The following is an 18,460-nucleotide window of genomic DNA, read 5'->3' on the forward strand; positions in this document are numbered from 1 at the left end:
GGGAATTTTGGGGAGAGTTGCACAACACCTAGCATCCAAACTTGTACAACTTTGTTAATAAATCAGTATTTCAGCTCTGTGTGTATACTGGCTGTTACACACCAGGTGAAAGAATCCCTTTTTTTGGACAACACATGCAGGAACATGTGAGTGATGAAATGAGAGATACTAATGTGAATGATGAAATAAATTAAAATGTACAAGAGCATTTTCTTTGTATTCCTCCTATCTTCCACTGATGAATCAAATTCAACCTACTTAAGAAAATGTTATGTTCTTGAATACTAAGTACAGATTTTGGTGGGGCACGCTACAGAAGTCCCGAGAAACTCATCAGGAATCTACAGTTTATATTGGCATTCATTGCAATGCAGTGGAACTTTTGTTGCAGAGGCACTAGGAACATTTATTGTAACAGCCTATAGTACACAAAAAGGCACACAGAGACCCCTGAATTGAAGGAAAAAAAGGGGATATGGAGGAGCAGTGGAAGCAAAGGAAGGTGAACCTGGAGCATACAGTAATTAACTTCTCCCCGGGGAACCCAGCCTGTCTTTCCCAGACACTTTCCTACACATGATCCTACATATACCTCCTGAAGTACACAGGAAGGTCTTGATATAAAGAAATACTGAGCCAGAGCTATAAGACCAAAGTGCAAGCTACAAAGGGACACTACAGGTCTGTCTGCACCAAAACATGAACCTCTGGAAGGAAAGACTGCTCCAAGAAGAGGCAAGGGCACTTCTCTGTTTGGCACTGAATGTGGAGATTTAGTGGTGTGGGAATGGAGTGAAGAAGAATAATAACAGACAGATTATGACCTTGGTTCTCACAAGCAGCTGGCTAGCTCATCTCAGAAGGGACAGATAACGAACACCTCGCTAATGAGGAAAGCAAGGCGTGGTTTATGCTGATGGAATGGGTTGTCCTTGACTAATTATGCCAGTGTGTAGGCGTGTGCTTTGTGCCCTGAGAGTATATATTGAGAGACAAAATGACCAATAAATGCCTCTGGCATAATTCACATGGAATAGTCTGGAGTCCATGTGGCATCGCCTTGATCACATTGATCTGTGGAACTTTGACCACGTTTCCCACGGCAAGCTAAACAGACTTCTGCAACATAGTGGAAGGAAACATTGATGCCCTTCTTCCTGTCAAAGGGAAATTTGCTCCTCTGCTAAGTGTACAGCTGACAATGACTTCATGTCAGAAAGGCTTGCTCTGGTAAGCTGCTGCAGGTTCTCTAAATACTGTCCAAGAAGTATCAAGGCTTGTGACAATCTGACCAAAAGGAGTCTGTGAAGGAAATGGCAACTTGGAGGAGGTAGCATACAAATATAAAATCGGTTTTCATAGCTAGCACAGGTTTTGACAGGTGTGTCTGTCTACACACCGCATGTTTCACCCCTTTTTATCACTTCTCTAATGACATACCCCTAAGAAACCAAAAAAACCAAGAATCCCAGTAATACCACCAAAACACCAACTCAAACCAACCAATCAAAGAATCTCAAAAAAAAAACCAAAACCCAAACCACCAAAACACTAACACACCAAAACCCAAACTAAAACCCTCCACTCATCAAACACTTGGAGTGTGATGTAGTGCTTGCTAATAAGGACAGACCTTGTCTCAAGATATCAGGAAGGAGCACTTCCAGAGTGAGGGGAATGGAGAAATCCAAGGAAATTTATGCAGAGGCCATAACATCCCAAGAGGAATGTTCCCCAGAGAGTTGAGGCATGCACTAGGAGTCCATTCTCACAGTGTTGGCAGTTGAACATGCATAAGAAGATCATCCTTCCAGAGAAGGTTTGAGTGTGGAACTTGCAGTCCCTCTCTCTGCTGGCCTGACTCTCAGACATGACTGCTCTACATGAGAAGGGACATGGTGATCTAGGGGCCAGCCAGCAGGGCTCAGCTGCTGGCAACCCATAGTGGGCACTGCTGCATTCCCTGGTTTCACAGTGTGGGACACCAACTACTTCCATCCTTCTCCATCTCACAGTATGAAAACAGTGCCCACCACATGGGCTTCAGCAGGAGCAGGGCTGAGCAGCACTTGGCCTGGACTGTCCTGCACCAGGTGAAGCCCTTGCAGAGCACACCCAGGTGCAAGGGCAGGGATCGGGTGCAAGGGCAGGGATCAAGTGCAAGGGCAGAAACGAGCACCCTGTGCCACCCTATTGCCCTCTGTCAAGGGGTTTAACTGCAGGACACTATCCCGACAAACTCAGAAGCCAGTCTGGGGCAGATGCCATAAGCCAAGATGAAAGAGGACAGCAGACAACATCTTTGTCCCAGAGGTGCACAAAGGCCACTCTCCTTTTCACTCTCCTCCTCCCATAAGAAATTCACCGTCTCAGGCTCATTGGGGTCTCCGCAGCCCCTCGCAGCTGATGACTGTGAGCTAAGCACGGGCAGGCGGCAAGAGTCTTCAGAAGACCAAGGGGATGCCAAGGCTGAAAGGCAGCCAGGTCAATACACGGAGGAGCCAAGGCCAGCGCGACGGAGGGGGCCGGCGGCCACGGGAGGGCGATGACGCTCCGCTGCCGTGGCGGTGGCCGTGGCCGTGGTCAGGGCTGGGCCGGCGTCGCCGGGGAGGGGTTTCCCCGTCGCGGCTTAAGCGCCTGCCGAGGGCGAGTAGCGCCTCGCCACCGTGCCGCCATGCCGCCCTCTGCGCTGCTGCTGCTGACGCTGCTGGCGGCGCTGGCAATGCCCGCTCCGGCGACGGCGGCGGCCGGGGGCTGCGGTCCCTGCGACCCGTCGCAGTGCCCGGCGCTGCCGCCGCGGGGCTGCCCGCTGGGCCGGGTGCGGGACACCTGCGGGTGTTGTTGGCAGTGCGGCCGCGGCGAGGGTGAGGCGTGCGGCGGTGGCGGCGCCGCGGGCGGGCGCTGCGCCCCCGGGCTCGAGTGCGTGAAGAGCCGCCAGCGCCGCAAGGCCAAGGGCGGCTTGGCCCCTGGACCCCACTCCGCCGCCGGCCCGCCCGGCGTGTGCCTCTGCAAGAGCCGCTACCCGGTGTGCGGCAGCGATGGGCTCACCTACAGCAGCGGCTGCCAGCTCCGCGCCGCCAGCCTGCGAGCCCAGAGCCGCGGCGAGCCCGCAATCAGCCAGCGCAGCAAGGGAGCCTGCGAGCAAGGTGCGGGGCGGCGGCGGGAGGGCTGCGGACAGCGCTCGGGGCAGTGCGCGGGGCCGGGCGGGGCGGCCGGCGGCGGACGCGGGTGGGGAGGGTGAGGTGTCTGTGCTACCTGCGTACACCGGGGAAAAGCTGGCCCCGGGTGCGCCTCATACTGTCTGCCACATCGGGGTGCGCATTCAGAAAGGCAAGATGACTCAAAAAGCACCTTAAATGGACTTGGGAGTCCCACTCGGATACTGTCGCCTGATCTCGGAGCAAGACTTTAGACCAGCCCCAGCAATGCAAGGAAACTGAGCCACTCTCTCTTGGCTTCCAGCCGTGCTGGAACGACGCTGCCCTGCTTTTCATAACTTGCCTGCAGCTTGCAACTTGGGATGCTATGACATGGGACAAAAGAGGAGAGCTTGGCAGAGGAAGATTTCAGACAGTGAGAAAAGGAAATGATTAAATGGATTGGAAAGCCACAGAAATTTAGAGCCAAAATTCACAAGCTTGCTTTGGTTGGAAAGGAAAAGAAGCAATGGCTTCCCTCTGAGCTGTAGATAGTGGTTTGCACTTGCAGCACTTACAACCATGAGTTCCCCTCTTCACAAATGTTTGCTTAGAGATAGTGCTCAAGGAAGAAATTGTTCTTCTGTGAAGGCTTAATTACAAATCTTGGGTTCTGAGAGTGGGTTTCACTGGGAGGGAGGGAAGGGTGGGACACAGCAAACGAGCTATTTACTAAAGGTCTCAAGGATAACTTTGCTGTGCCAGTGCCGTTTTGGTGGAGGAGTGTTTTCATAAACACAGTATGCATAGGGTCACAACCTCCACCTCCTCCTTCTCTTTCTTCCCATAACTGAGGCCAAGTATGTCTTGAAAAAAATGCTTTTGAAACTCCCAAAGAAAGCATGAAAGGCTGGGTATTTGGTTATGCATTTTGATATTGTCCATTAAATGCCCTCCGTGGCTTTTCACAAACCTTGTGCCAAACATCAGGTTTATGTATTAAACAGCAACATCACGGAGGTGTTAATTCCTGGAGGGAAGGAGCTCTAGCCCTCAGGCTAATGTGGGGCGAGATGAGAACGGCCTCTCTCCAAAGTCTCCATGTAGCATTTAGGAGCCTTGCCTGCCAGGGAGGACTCGAGAGATGGTAACAGTGATTCTGAAAACGTGTGATGCTTCTTGGCCCTGCCAGCCCAGAGCAAGTGAGCAGATAACTTGAAATGTGTCTCAGGTTACACTTCAGATGTGTACTTGGGAAGATGGCTGCATTCTCACCTGTCTTGTCCAAAGTGGCTTTCAAGTTCATGGCAAAACATGTATTGATATATTGTAAACTACTTCCTCAACCTTTGTCTACACCTCCCTGTGTCTGCCCCAGTGTGAATGCTGGCTTGGCCTGGTGGAGGTTCGGCAGAGACTGTTTGATGAGGCCAGTGAAAAACGTGAGCCGCTAGGCAGGATAATGGGAGGGCACTGACCTGCTAGCCTCAAACTGCTCTTGTGAGACTTTCTACATCTTCTGGTCATCACAGTAGCAGCTTCTCAGTGTGGGGCAGCTATTTCATGCACAAAAGGCATCCCTTCCTTGGAGAAGCTCTTTTTGGGTGTGCAGATGGATGGCTAAACACTTCTGCAAGCTGCTACATCTTACCGTAGAACTTTGTTGGAGCACATGGTGCTGAGCCACTTGCAAAATGCTCCCTCCTCTATATGCTCTGGGGACCCAGTCTTCTCTTGGCTCCTGCTGCTGGGAGAGCTCTGACGCAGCATCTGAGGAAGGGAGCAAGATGGATAAGAGCTGCTCAGCAGTGATGTTGCAACTGACTCTTCTGAGACTTTCCTCAGCTGCATGAATCTTCCTTGTGCTGTGGACCTTCTTGTGATATCCATCACTGGCAGACGAGGCAGGGACTCAGCCCACACATGTGGTAAACATCTGGAAGTCTTCCTATAGCACTCAGGGCCTCCTAGCAGTTAGAACTGTTGGGTGAGGAGGGGAGTTGTAATCTCCACACAGATTTCTGAGCAATTACAGGAAAAGATATTCAGCCCTGCAGGGTAGAGCCTCTTTTGGTATCATTCCAGACAGGATACATCACCCTTGTGGGTTTCTAAGAGAACTTAGATTCCATAGGAGTCAAAGAGTGGAAGTTCTGGCTTTTGTCATTTCCCATCACAAATGGATGTGACCTCCTTGAGGAACTGTCTAGGATGGGATTCTGCACAGAGAGACTACAGGAAGAATCCTGCCTGCACCAGTCATTTATGTGACAGCTTTTGCACGAAAGGAAGACCTGGGAGGACTGGAGACTTGGGCTTTCTGCTGGTGGTAGGTGGGCTCTGAGGTGTCTACATGCACTTGCTGTCTTATCAGGATTGCAACCTTTGGGTCCAAGAGCAAGCAGCCTTTCAAATCTGAGAAGAGATCCAGAAAAACATGTTTCCAGCAGTGGGTCCTAACTATGTCCCATGACTTTTAATTTTGTTTTATCAAGTGGAACTGTTTTGTACATCCTCACTGAAAGCTGGTGCTCAGCAAAAGGGAATGCAGAGGGACAGCTGCCATTGGTGTTTCCTGTCATGGGCAGGAAGGGCAGCAGCTGGAGGTGGGGCATCCATCAGAAGAAGGCAATGTCTCTGGGAACAGCTTATTGGTAGATGCTGCTCCTCACCCACTGTAGCCCTACCGCATGCTTGGTGTGACAAGGCAGGAGATGGGCCATGGGCAGATGCGAATGGGCTGACAGTTTGTTTCTTAATCCCTGTCACTGCTTGCTCAAATCTCACCCCACCAACGTGGGAATGAGGCTTACCACAGCCACCTCTTCTGCCTCGAAATACATGCTTCAGACAGACATCAACCACAAGCAATTAAAGACCTGGCTCCTATTCCTTGGCTAACTAGGATTGCATTTCATACTCTCTCTCTCTCTCAACTTGGCTGTCCCTCCATCCCACACATATCAAATACTCAAAGGATCTGGGGGAGGTGTACCTGCTTGCAGAGGCAGTCACAGGTAACACCATGTGGGCATGGGTAAAGTCACTTGGAAACAAAGCACTTGGCTGTGTAAGGCTTAACATGCCTTGAGACACATGCCTTTTTCCACCACAGATATATTTCCAAGGAACTAGAAGTTCATTAAAATTACATCTGACAAAGCTGAACAAAGAGATGCCCAGTTGAGCTTTCTGTATTCAGCACAGTGCCTGTCCTAGGGTTTTCTGTGCAATGCAGGTTTTGCTTGCTAAGAGATACTGCTCAACGACTGGAAAAACAGCATGGATGTTTCTTTGTTGTTAAACAGCAAAAGGAAGCAGCCGGTCCTTGGCCCTACATAATTTGCCTTGACCTTGTCCTCGAGTTTCTCATTCTGATGCTTGTTTCCCAGACCTCTTGAATCTGATGCCTGTGTTCTTTGTACAAAAATAGTGAAGCCATGCAGAAAAAGGTATTTCCGTTGCAGCCAAAACTTCCTGCTGGAGGGCAAAAGAAGACACAGTTGAGAAGAGTTTGAGAGGATGGAAATAACCTTTGCTATACCCACACTTGGCAGGTGTGAGGATCCAGCCAGTCCATCCTTCCTGAAGTGGGTTATGTGTGGGCAGAGCCATTGGAAACATCTGGAAAGAGGCAGTCAGCTTGATTTCTAACTCCTTGAGGCTGCTTGGCTGCTGTCAGTGCTGTGTCAGCAGGGGATGGCAAAGCTGCTTGGGTTTGCTCCAGGACAGCAGGCAGCAGTGCCATGAGACTCCTTTTGAGCTGAGTTTGTGCTGTGTCTTCACTCACAACTGGCTCTGGGTTTGCCCTGCTCTCTGCCACCTTCACTCTATCTCTACCCTCATGTGCCAGCAGCCTCTTTTTAGCTGATCTCAGTGCCAAAGTTATGCAGAAGATGAATGCTATGAAGTTTTTCATCTGATTTCCAGCATTGCCTTTAAATGGATTGGCCCTCTGCCGGTCAATATGTGTAGCTTCTGCTCTGGTCAGCTTTTGCAGGCAGGGCAGACCCAGAGACAAAGCAGAAGCCTGATGGTGGGGCAGATACCTGGTCAGGGATGCCACCTCTGGTGGTCCTTTCAGCTTCCATGACAGCCAGGGAGCTGCCTTCTGCCACTGCTGTCACCCAGCTGTGCACAGGTGTCCAAAAGAGCCTCTCGCAGAGCTAATGGCCTCAGTAATTTAGTGTGAAATTAGTTTTGCAATGCATACACAAAGTCTGTTTTTAGCCAGCTAGGAGCTGGGACAGGAGGACCATGGCACTGCTGCCATGCAGAGCCAACTGGCATAAAGAATTAGGCGTGTGCAGCTCAGCTCACCCCAGGCAGAACAACCTCAAAGGACCAACCCCCATCAAAAAGCTAGCAGGATTTTTATCATGATGAGATCTCTGAGCTGAAAAATACTAGGCACAGGCTTGTCTAACCAGGGCAAGAAGAGACAAATACCCTTGAATCTCTCTTACCTTTATCTACTAGCAAATACCTGCTTCAGGGAGCATGTTATGGCTGCTGGAAATACTGCTACAGTTGCTTCGTTGCAACTCAAAAGCCTTATAGTTTGAAGTCCTTGATACTTACTCCATCAGGGTTGGGTTCTTCAGGTTGTTTTTCTGTTGTCAGTCAAGGTTTTGTCTAAGTTTTATGTTCACTTCTTCCATGGTGGAACCCAAGTGCCAATACACTATACCACAAAGCAGCTCTTTGTCTTTGATGACAGACAACAGAGGACACGTGTGTCATCCTCCAGGCAACTAGTTCTCCTTTCTACCTACAAACACCTCCCAGAGGTAGAAACTCAGAGCCTCTCTGGGTGAGGGGTACACTTGCTGGCTTGCTGAGCAGGCTGCTTGATTTCTATTTGTATGAATATCTCCAAGAAAGTCTTTTTGCAGCATTGAAAATGTGGAGGTATTTGCCCTGTGATGACAAGGGCTCAGCACTTGGCAGGATTCATCCCACAGTCTGCAGAGCTTATGAACAGCAGGACTAGGAGGGAGATTCTTTCAAAGCTGTCACCACCACTGAACTTGTCTAAATCTCTTTTTTGCTAGTAAAGAGATCCCAAACACTGAAGCTGAGCTGTGCTCCCAGAGGAGCTTGCCAGAAGCCTAGACAGCACCCCTCCTAGAAAAAAAATTGCCAAGATTTCACTTGCCAGCTCTATTGCTCAGGAAAAGGTGGAAGCAAGGTTTCTTGGCTGTCCACAGGGCTTAAAAATGGGATGGCAGACATAAGATCATGGCTGTCAGAACAATGGAGACTAACAACTCCAATGGCAAGTACAACCCCAGCCCACCCTCACCGCCCCATCCCCAAGATTTCTGCTATTTTACTCCAGCAATAATTTTGCTCTGCTGGTGCCTTGGCGTCCTATAAAGCTACATCTGTGCTACAATCAAACAGGTCAGTTTCAAACCAAGAAACACAAATTACATCTGCTGGCTCATTCCATGCAAATTCAGCTCTTGAGGCTTTTCCAGAAATATTTTAGTTAGAGGGTGGTTTGTTTTTTTGTTTTGGTTTGTTTGTTCATTTGGGGTATTTTATTTTGTAGAACCACTGCCAGAATAGAGCAGAGACAGGTTTCAGAGGAAAAACTTTCTGAGAGATGGCAGACTGCTGTTATCACTCTCACTGCCTCATTTTCTCCTGATACAGCTGCCTTAAATTCAAAGGCTCCCATCATTTATAGACACAAGAGAGCACAGTTCATATCCAACCACATTTTGCAAGAAACTTTTCTGGTTTTGTGCTTTTTAGTTAACAAGTGGCTTAGATCCCTTTAGTTGTTTCCTTCCCTTCTTTGTTGGATTTTAAGTGACTTAAAAGAATATCCACATTTTATGAGTGCTTTCTCATTTGTTTGTGAGAGAAGGATTTAGACAAGGTTTTGCTAAGTCATTTGTGGTTGGAAATGATCTGAATTCACTAATTCTCCTGGGAGGCTGGTTTTGGGCTCTCCATCAGCTGGGAGTCAGGGTCCTGCAGCAGTGGCTTGCTACCTGCTTTCTCTCACTGTAAAGGCAAGTGTGGCATTTGCAGGTAGATTTTGTTTGCGTTTTCGAGCTGCGTCCTGAGAGTTCATGGCAGGGCAGGGCAGAGCAGAGCAGTGCAGGTATGTGGTGGGGTTACTCCTTTTGTTTTATACCATGGGTTGCTTTCAGGTGGAGGATGTGCTATTTTTCTGTGTGGTGCTTTTCTAGCACCCAGTGTGCTGGGATTTTGAGACAGAGTTCCTAGAGCTGAAGCTTTATGCTGGTATTTTTAAAATTCATCTCTAACTTTGGGGTTTTCTGCTGCTGTAGGTTAGGTCATAAAATCCTCCTTAGAAAACATTTAGTTACCTGAAAATGTTTTGGTTCATTGGAGCTTGAGTTTTTATGGTTGCTGTGCTAAAATCTTACTAGGGAAACTGTTTAATGTGTTACTTGGTAGCTCAGTCTTGAAGAGCACCAGTCTGCTCAGGGACTGTTTGAACACCTCCACTGCCCAAGAGGGTCCTGTATTTTACCTGTGTCTTCATTCTCAGTCATCATAGCATATCCAGAATCACTAGAAAGGAATGATCACAGATCAGCAAATTCCTCCCTCTGTTTGTTTTTCCTGTTGCTGAAAAGGCATGCTGTGTTTAAAAAAACGTGTTTAATCCTTTGTGCAGCTGAGGTTGATTGAGGTTCATATTAAACAGGAGATTACCACATAACAAGTCTAATCAGGTCAGACTTTTGAAAGCTTTGCTTGCTTTTCCAGGCATAAATGCTGCCATGCCTTGTTTCTGTGCCTCACACCACAAGCTTTTCACATTCTTTCCAAGCTTTAGCTCCTGGTAGTCTTTGTGCCATAATGGCAGTTTTCTTAGTGAAACTGAGCCAAGGTCACAGAGAAGGAGGGAGATGGCAGCTGGGAGATTTCTTGGGCTGGCCTCTCTGGGAGGTCCAAGACAAAAAAAGACCAAACAAATAAGCATTCAGATATGGATGTGGAGCAGCAAGTTGTTTGCAGAAAGCTTCTGCCTGTTTGACTCTGGGGATGCCATGCTTCAGAGTGGCAAAAGGAAGGTGGAGGTCAGGAAAAAGGGGGAGATCAGTGGGTAAAGAGAAAAGAAAGGTTGGTTTGTGGCAGTCCACAAACAAGGACAGTGCCATCTCCACTCTGAGAGTTTGCTTTTTTCTTGTTCAGCTGTTTCCAGAGGCAAGTGTTGGTTATAAGCCTGCAGTTGAGCCTGATATCAGCCTCAGCCACATTTGCCTTCCTATTGCCCCAGCTTTGAAAACTGGATTGTGTTAAGGACGCTGCAATATGAGGCAGAGCACTGAGCTGGGCACAGGACATGAAGAGGCACAGCTTCTGCTCTAGTCACAATGCTGGGGCCAGCACAGACCTGACCTGCCTGCTAGGTAAGGAAGAAAGGACTTGAGGGGTTGTTCTCTTCAGGGCTGCCCCATTCTCCCTCCCATATGTAAACCCCTAGAGGACCCATTTAAAGGTCATGCACAAGGTCTCTGAACTACGGTAAGATAGCAGAGGTGATTTTTCCAGCTGTATCAGTCTGCTCCGTGCTGATTCCAGTAAGGTGGGAAGCAGAAGGCCCATAGCAGATAGATGGTGGCCCAGGGCCCTGCCTCTTGATGATACTGGCTCAGTCTTAAGTTTCCAGGGCTTGGGGCAAAGCTGCACTCACATTTGTAGCCTTTCCAGGGCCCTGGGCTGTTGAAGTTTGAGAGTGGGCATCCAAACAGGCTTGGCATCCAAACGGGCTTAGCATCCAGCATCTCTTTTTGTCTGGATGTCTCAGAACTTCATTTTGTAGCTCAGTCTTTTCGAGGCCAGGTTAAAGAATGGGGAGAAATGCCTTCAGAAGGAGGTAAAGGAGGTTTGGAAATCTTCTAGAAAACAGCAGGCAACTTTGGGAATGAGGAAGGTCAGAAGCTGCTTGTGCTTCCCATCTGCTGCTGCCTTTTGCAGAGTGCTGACCTGGGAGGGAGCAGCTGAGGCAATGCCAGCTAGAATGAGTAGATGCTGCTTACAGAAGGTTTCCCCTTCTCCATATAAAGAGATTTTGAAGGGAAATTACTTTCCCAGAAGCTTAGGAGACTGGAGTGGGTCTATTTTCAGACTTGCAAGAGCCTGTGAGGGTGAACAATGTCTAGCTTTGGTTTTGATTTGCTGTCTCACAGGGAATGTTCTCAGTCTGTGTTTCATGCAGGGCTGCTCAGGAGAGCTGGCTAGGAACCAAGCTGACACCCACGCAAGCTTTAGCATGTGATCCACAGCTTCAAGTGTACATGGCCAGGACTTCTCATGCACACCCAAGCACGAGGCCATGCCCCAGTGCTTAATGCTGAGCTTGCTTTTGGCTCTACTGGCATACCTGTGCTCCCCTTGACTTTATCAAAGTTGTGTCTCAGCAAGCAGGTGGGAGTGGGAGATGTCAGATCTCTGCCTGCTGTGGCTAAGCAGAGAAAAGGTGTCTGGTACAGGATGTGTGTCAGGAACAGGTGCCACATGATAGCATCATCAAAGAAGTTACAGGCTCTGCTGCATGCTGCTGTGGCAGAAAAGCAACTAGATTACAGCAACGGGAACTCTCTGACTGCTGCTTTTGACATAAAGTACTGTCAGCTCCCAGTAATCTGCAGAAAAAAACAGCCCTGATGCTTTAGGTTCCTCTCCTGGGGTGAATGAGCTCACTGGCTCTGGATGTAAGCCCCTTCCCGGCCCAGGGAGAGCTATTTGTCTTGTGAACAATGGGCGGAGCAGGAAGGAAATGCCTGAAGTGCCTGCAGAGAGCAGCTGATCTCCATCAACAGTCTGTACTATCCTCTTGGCCGAGCAGCTCCTGCACCTTCAAGTCAAGTCTAATACAGGGACATCCACAGTGCCCCTGGCTCCATCCTTTCAGGAGAGCAGAGACCTCTCAGCCACACTGATGGTGGTGACCATTTTCATCAGCAGGTGCAACCTGCAGCAAGGCCCCCAGCAGACAGGCAATCAGATGAGGGCCAGGGGTCTTTGTACTGGCAGGAATCAATTTGTCAGCTCTGTACAAGTGACTACTTCAAGGGACTGTGGAAGAGACCACAACTGGGAACAAAACAGGCAGTAGGCAGGGTGGCTGCCATGCACCTGGATGTCAACTTGACGTGGTGGCAGTCTAGCTGCTGCTGTGGCCTGTCATGATTTGACTTCAAATATGCTGACTTCTTGGTGTTTCTGGTTTATATTTAGCAGAGGAAGAAGCCCTGCTCTAGAGTTCTGGCTGCCTGGATTGAAGTCAGATATCCCGAGAGACCACACTGATTCTTCCCATGACACCGCTGCATCTCTGAGGATGTGGAGATGTGTATTCCCTCTCCTGGCCTCAGGCTGCACTGGATAGAGGAGGAGGCTTGTGAAAGCTCCCAGTTCCTCTTGCAGCCAAAAGCAGAGTCTCACATTCCTCCTGGTTAGATCAGGATGTACCTTCTGAGCTCAGCTCAGAGCCGCCTTGCAATGGCCAGGCTTCCACTGTGCCAAGCCAGCTGGAGCTTTGCTGTGAAGCTGCGCAGGCAATTCCCTTTTGTAGGGAAGACAAACAATTTCTCCTTGCCTAGGAGGTGGGTAGAAACTCCCTCTTTTTTACTCTGTCAGCAGAAATATCCTGTTCCTGGCAGGGTGAGCAAACATCCACAGGCAGAGAGTGTCCTGGCCCTTGACACAAGGGGAAGCTCTGGCAGTCAAGAGACACCTCAGGCAGTGGATTTAGCAGTGCTTTGAATGCTGCTAGTTCCCAACTGGGGAAGAATTGATCCAGATCCTGGAATGGTGCCTTAAATTCCACCTGGCTTTTAATGTAAGAAATGGAATCTCTGCTTTTCTGCAGTGGGAGATGATGGGATAAGGTTGTAATTTGAAGGGCAGCTGTGTTTCTCCTGCCTCATGGAGAACCTCTGTGAGCAGTGATAAAGATACATAGGTAAGTGTAGCTCTGCCTGTCAGTGGTGAGTCTCAAGCCCTGCCCTAGGAAGGGCACTTTGCGCCTACGTTTGCATGACTGTAGCAGGAAACAGCAGCAGCAGACTATGCTGGGTGCACATATCTTGAAAGTCCTTGCAGAGCAAGGGGTGAGCTGAGCTGCTTGGGGACATCCAGAACCCAGCAGAGCTGCCAGGTGCCCTAATGTCCCCATTGTTCAAAGGACACCAGAAAAAGAACAGCAGGGCTGTGCAGGAAATGGGACAGCTGGGGAAGGGGAGCAGAGTGCATGACCTGACGTGGCCCCATCGTGAGGATGGCAATATCCCGGGATGGCCACAGCTTCATAGGGGACAGGCAGTGCTGAGGGCAGGGAGGGTGAGCTCCATGGATCACTCTGTGGATCACCCCACTGTACTACACTGTGGTTGTACTCAAGAGAACAGCCTCTACCGGGGTGTTGCTGAGAATGCAGCGATGGGCATGATCTGGAGATCTGGATCTGCTCTGGGCCACCTAGGAAAATAATAACTCCAGCACTCTTCCAACTGGAAAAGGGTGCTTGACCCCTCTTCTGGCCAGTGCACAGGAATTAATTCATGCAGCAGCACAGCTGACAGAGTAAGCCATGCAATGAAACCCTGCTTAAATCCTCTTTTCAGCTGAGGGATTCACTTCTGTGCAGATCAGGAGCACCTGGGTTGTGACATCTGCCAGGAAACCAGCCCTGAACCATTGTCTGTGTTTAAAAACTTCCCTGCTTCTACATAGCTACCTCCTGTAAAAACCATGACTAAGAGATCTCTGCAACAGAGAATACAGGTTGCAGCCACTCCAGTTTCTTAACAGCTTCCCATCAGCAGCTTGTGTACAGTCAATCCTGGACAGAGAAGTCTTGGATAAGAAGAGCGAACACTTCCCTGAGTTCACATCAGCTGCTCAGGACTGAGATGCCACCTTGGTATGCCTTGGGCTAAGACAGAGGGATGGCTGATGTCCTCTTGCTGACGATACCAGTGTGGATCTGTCCCAGGTCTCAGGGATGAAAAAAGACACTACCTATCTGGGAAGATGTTGGTGTAGTGGGATGCACCTAAAACCTGCTTCCAACAGCCTGCAAGAGAGCTGCAGGGCAGAGGTCAGTGCCTGTTCAGGACTCCAGAAGGAGCATCAAGACCCAAATCTGTCCCTCTTTTATGAGATAGGAATGAGCCATGTGCTATGAGCCAGCATACCCAGGGGCTTCAGTCAGGATGGCTCTGGAATCTTGTTTGTATAGTAAATGTCTTCTCCTGGTGGAACCTAATGGGGCCTTCAGTTTCCTGTTACTGCCTGCATCTTCAGAGCAGAAAGGGAAAAGCTGCTGTGTTCTTCAAGCTATCAATAAGTGGAAATAAACACTGTGTGCTCCTTTGGTCTGCACTTCTTATTGTGGGGAATTAATAGCTGCACTTTGCAAAACAACCCAACTAATGGGGGACTGAACAGAAAAGATCATTCTTCCCTTTCTGGGATATGGCTCCAACATTTTCCAGCCTGAGGGGTAAACATCTCCATCTAGATCTGGAAAATAGCTCCTTTCCCATCTGGCTTTAGAAACAACTTCCAGTTTAACCATAGTGGAACTCTCTGGGGAAAACAGAGCCCTGCATTAACTTGGTCCCTTCCCAGATATCCCCAAGGAGAGATCTCCCACCCTCCAGCTAGGCTTTTTTGGCTGATTATTTTACACAGGTAAAACATGAGCAACATAACATTGAGTTCTGATGGTCAGCTGACATGGGCCTTGCTGCAGATAAAAATCATGCTGGGAAAAAAGGATGCTGCAAAGCTGTCCAAGTTCTCCATGGAATGGGAGCATGAACAGGATCCACCCTGTTTCCTGGGGAGGCCTTTCCTTCATGCCAACCATCAGCAACACAGTGACAGCATAGTGAGCAGAGGCAACAGTTTGTTAAGTCCTGCTCAGACCCTGAGTTAATAGACTACAAGCACAATCTTACCTCTAATTTCAGTAGATGGATGGATCACCTGAAATGTTGAACACTTGAATTTCCATCTGGGGCATGTGCCCATCAGCCTGAACAGCTTACAGTTAGGTGCATGTATACCCCTGGAGAAGGAAGTACTGTGATGTGGGATCAGTCCCAGTAGCTTTGCTCCAACCAAGGACACTCCATGTTTCATCTTCAAAACCCATCAGAAGTGATTTGTCCCACCTAAAAAGCTGGGAAGAAGACAGACTTGCAGTCACTCAGCACTCAGAAACATTTATTTCTCTTTGCAGGACCCTCCATTGTGACCCCTCCTAAGGACATCTGGAATGTGACAGGAGCACAGATCTACCTGAGCTGTGAAGTCATGGGCATCCCAACCCCTGTCCTCATCTGGAACAAGGTAAGAACCTTTCAAGGAGCTCTTAGACCACAGAAAACTTGAGGCAGCTCAGGCTGCCTGGTAAGCATCAAGGCCATAGCTGATGCCTCCTTAGAAACGCCTATCTTTGATGAGTTCTCCCATGGTACAGTTCTGTCCACCCCTGAACATCTGGCTTTGCTTAGTCTAGTCATTGCTTACTCTAAACTCTGTTGATCCTAAGGCAGAAAAGGCCTTGTGTTTCCCTTGGTAGCACCTGGTATTCAGAGCATGCAGGGAATGTCCCTTGATCTGCTGTCACCCAGCTGGCTGCAGCAACTCTGAAGTGGCCTTATGAGGAGAGGCTGAGGGACCTGGGGCTTTTTAGTCTGGAGAAGACTGAGAGGGGATTTAATAAATGTTTATAAGTATCTGAGGGCTGGGTGGCAGGACAGGGGGTACAGGCTCTACTCACTTGCTCCCTGGGATAGGACAAGGAGCAATGGATGTAAGCTGCAGCACAGGAGGTTCCACCTCAACACAAGAGGGAACTTCTCTACTGTAAGGATCACAGAGCACTGGAACAGGCTCCCCAGAGAGGTTGTGGAGTCTGCTGGTCTGGAGACTTTGAAGGCCTGTCTAGATGCGTTCCTCTGTGACCTGAGCTCAATTGTGTATGGTCCTGCTCTGGCAGGGGGGTTGGACTCAGATGATGTCTTTGGGTCCCTTCCAAACCCTAACATCCTGTGATGCTGTGGCTGGACACAGCTCACACTGCATGGGCAGTTCTCTTTGGTAGCTGGCAGTGTGTTGGTGCTGGCAGTGTGCTGGTAACACCTGGCGTAGGGCACAGGCTGATGCTGAGTAGAGAGGATTAAGCCATAGGGCTGAAAGCTGCTGCTTGGCCCCTGTACCCTCCTTACATGCTACACGTTTGGGGACACTTGGAAGGGGTCTTAAAATTAAGCTCAGATAATACGGACTTAAGAATACTGCAGAGAACAAAACAAGATAGGCCCAGAGTGCTTTGTTGAGAGACAGCAAACTTTGTTCTTAGGGATCCCAGAGCAGACTGCTGGGTGAGCAGGCAATGTAGGCAAGTTGAGCCAGGCAGTGTTTTCTGCTTGTTTACAAGCAGACACCATGTTTACACTGACTGTCCTTGCTGCTCTGCTTTTCTTTCCCTTATGGCAGAGAGACTGCTTGACTTGCTAATAACAAGGGCTGAGCAGCACTTATCCCACACTGTGTTCTGGGCTGCAGAACACAGCCCTGAGGAATGTGTGCAGTGACTGCAACGCTGCTCCCTCGTGGATGCTGGGCCTACCAGGAGGGACTCCACGGTTTGCAGCAGTAGAAACCTTCGGGGCTGTTGCTGGACTCTTGGGCAGAGGATGGGTTGCACAAGAAGAGTCCATTAGAGGAGCAACATGCAGATAGTCAGTTCCTGCTACTGCTGTGCTAAAAAACCTGATTGTCAGGAAAGTTGTGGGGGGGCCTTTCCAAACAAGGGCAGCAGCCAGCTCTTGCTGTCCCCCAAGTCCCAAGACAGAAGACAGCTCTGCTCCAACATGTGGAACTGGATTGATGTATGGCTTCGAGCAGCTGTAGGTAGCCATATGCTCCTTGTTCAGCACAAGCATCATTTGATGGGCCAGCTGCACCCCTGGGAACATGCACATGAGTTCTGTGAGACCATTGGTAGAGGGCACGTTTGCTCAGCCCCATCCACAGCAGAAAGTTGTGCTGTTTTATCCATTCCTGCTGAGGCAAAAGGGAAGTGGCCTCAGTGCAGATGCTGAGGTTTTGAGGTAGTAGGGCTGCAGTACACAGAGCACCAGGTGACATGCTGCTGCACAAAACCCATTTGTGTAAAACCCTTGTCTTTGTGTAGATATAATCCTAACAGTTCCAGCAAAAAATAAGACCCAAAATTCTTAATACCTTTCTGCCCTTCTATACAGATAATTCGGGGACAGTATGGTGTCCAGAGGATGGAGCTTCTGCCTGGGGACCGGGAAAACCTGGCTATCCAGACCCGAGGGGGCCCTGAAAAACACGAAGTGACTGGCTGGGTGCTTGTAAGTACTTTGTGTAGTTTGTCACCTGTCTAGCATGCAGCAGAAGTATGTGTTGTATGGTAAGAGAAGGCAAAACTTAAATAAAAGTTTCCCTTTCTGTATGTCTTTACTTCCTGTTGCCATTAATAGGAAGGAGACTCTTGCCATGTCTAGGAAGGAATCAGTACACAGGCAGGGTACCCTTAAGGTCCACCCACAGCTGAGGAGCCCTAGTAGATCTGGCAAAACTACCTTTCCACAGCACCTGCCTGAGAACAGCTCAGAGCAGACTACATCACCTGTGAGCCACAAAAGCTGGCAGCAGAGTACAGCTTAGGGTATTAGTTCCCACACCACTTGTAGAACCAGAGGTAGAAAAAAAGAGGGAAGGGCTTGAGCTGATGATTTTGCTAAAGTGATTGCAGAAAGGCTTTCTCTTCCTGTCTCTCTCTCATTTCCAAGCATGCAGTGGACCAACACATCTCCAAACTAAGCAAACAGTAAAATAAAAGGAGAAAGTATTGCAGCACACACATTACATTGGCCTAGCAGAGAAGAAAGCTAGGCTGACTCACAGAAGTGTGTGCGTGTCCCAAACCTCACTGGAGAGAGCCACCACAATCTGAATCAGACTGTGCAGAGCAGACAAGAAATTGCACAGTCAGTGTGGTTTCCTAATGTTTAACTTCTACTTCATGCATTCTGTTAATATCATTACATCTCAAGCAAGTAACAAGTCATGTAATATACCTTAAAGTAGATTCATCTCTACCTATGCATAAGGTACTTACTGGGGGATGTGTTTCTTCCACTAGATATCTCCTCTGAGTAAAGAGGATGCTGGAGAGTATGAGTGCCATGCATCAAATGCCAAAGGAGAGGCAACAGCTTCTGCAAAAATCCATGTTGTGGAAACTCTGCATGAAATCGGCCTGACCAAAGGTAGGTAGC

At 49.0% G+C, this 18,460-nt stretch overlaps 1 protein-coding gene across 1 annotated transcript in view; it reads right to left on the reverse strand.

The window, feature by feature from the left end:
* HERC3 (HECT and RLD domain containing E3 ubiquitin protein ligase 3) overlaps positions 1-18,460 on the reverse strand; it is a 92,926-nt gene extending 74,466 nt beyond the window's left edge. The window contains exons 1-2 of the mRNA XM_064149406.1: positions 18,301-18,460; positions 15,098-15,321 (exon numbers count right to left, since the gene is read on the reverse strand). Of these exons, the coding sequence (XP_064005476.1) occupies positions 15,098-15,281 (184 nt within the window). The 5' untranslated portion in view covers positions 15,282-15,321; positions 18,301-18,460. The remainder of the gene's footprint in view (positions 1-15,097; positions 15,322-18,300) is intronic.

This window comes from Pogoniulus pusillus, chromosome 9, assembly GCF_015220805.1.
Source record: "Pogoniulus pusillus isolate bPogPus1 chromosome 9, bPogPus1.pri, whole genome shotgun sequence".
Taxonomy (NCBI): Eukaryota; Metazoa; Chordata; class Aves; order Piciformes; family Lybiidae; genus Pogoniulus; species Pogoniulus pusillus.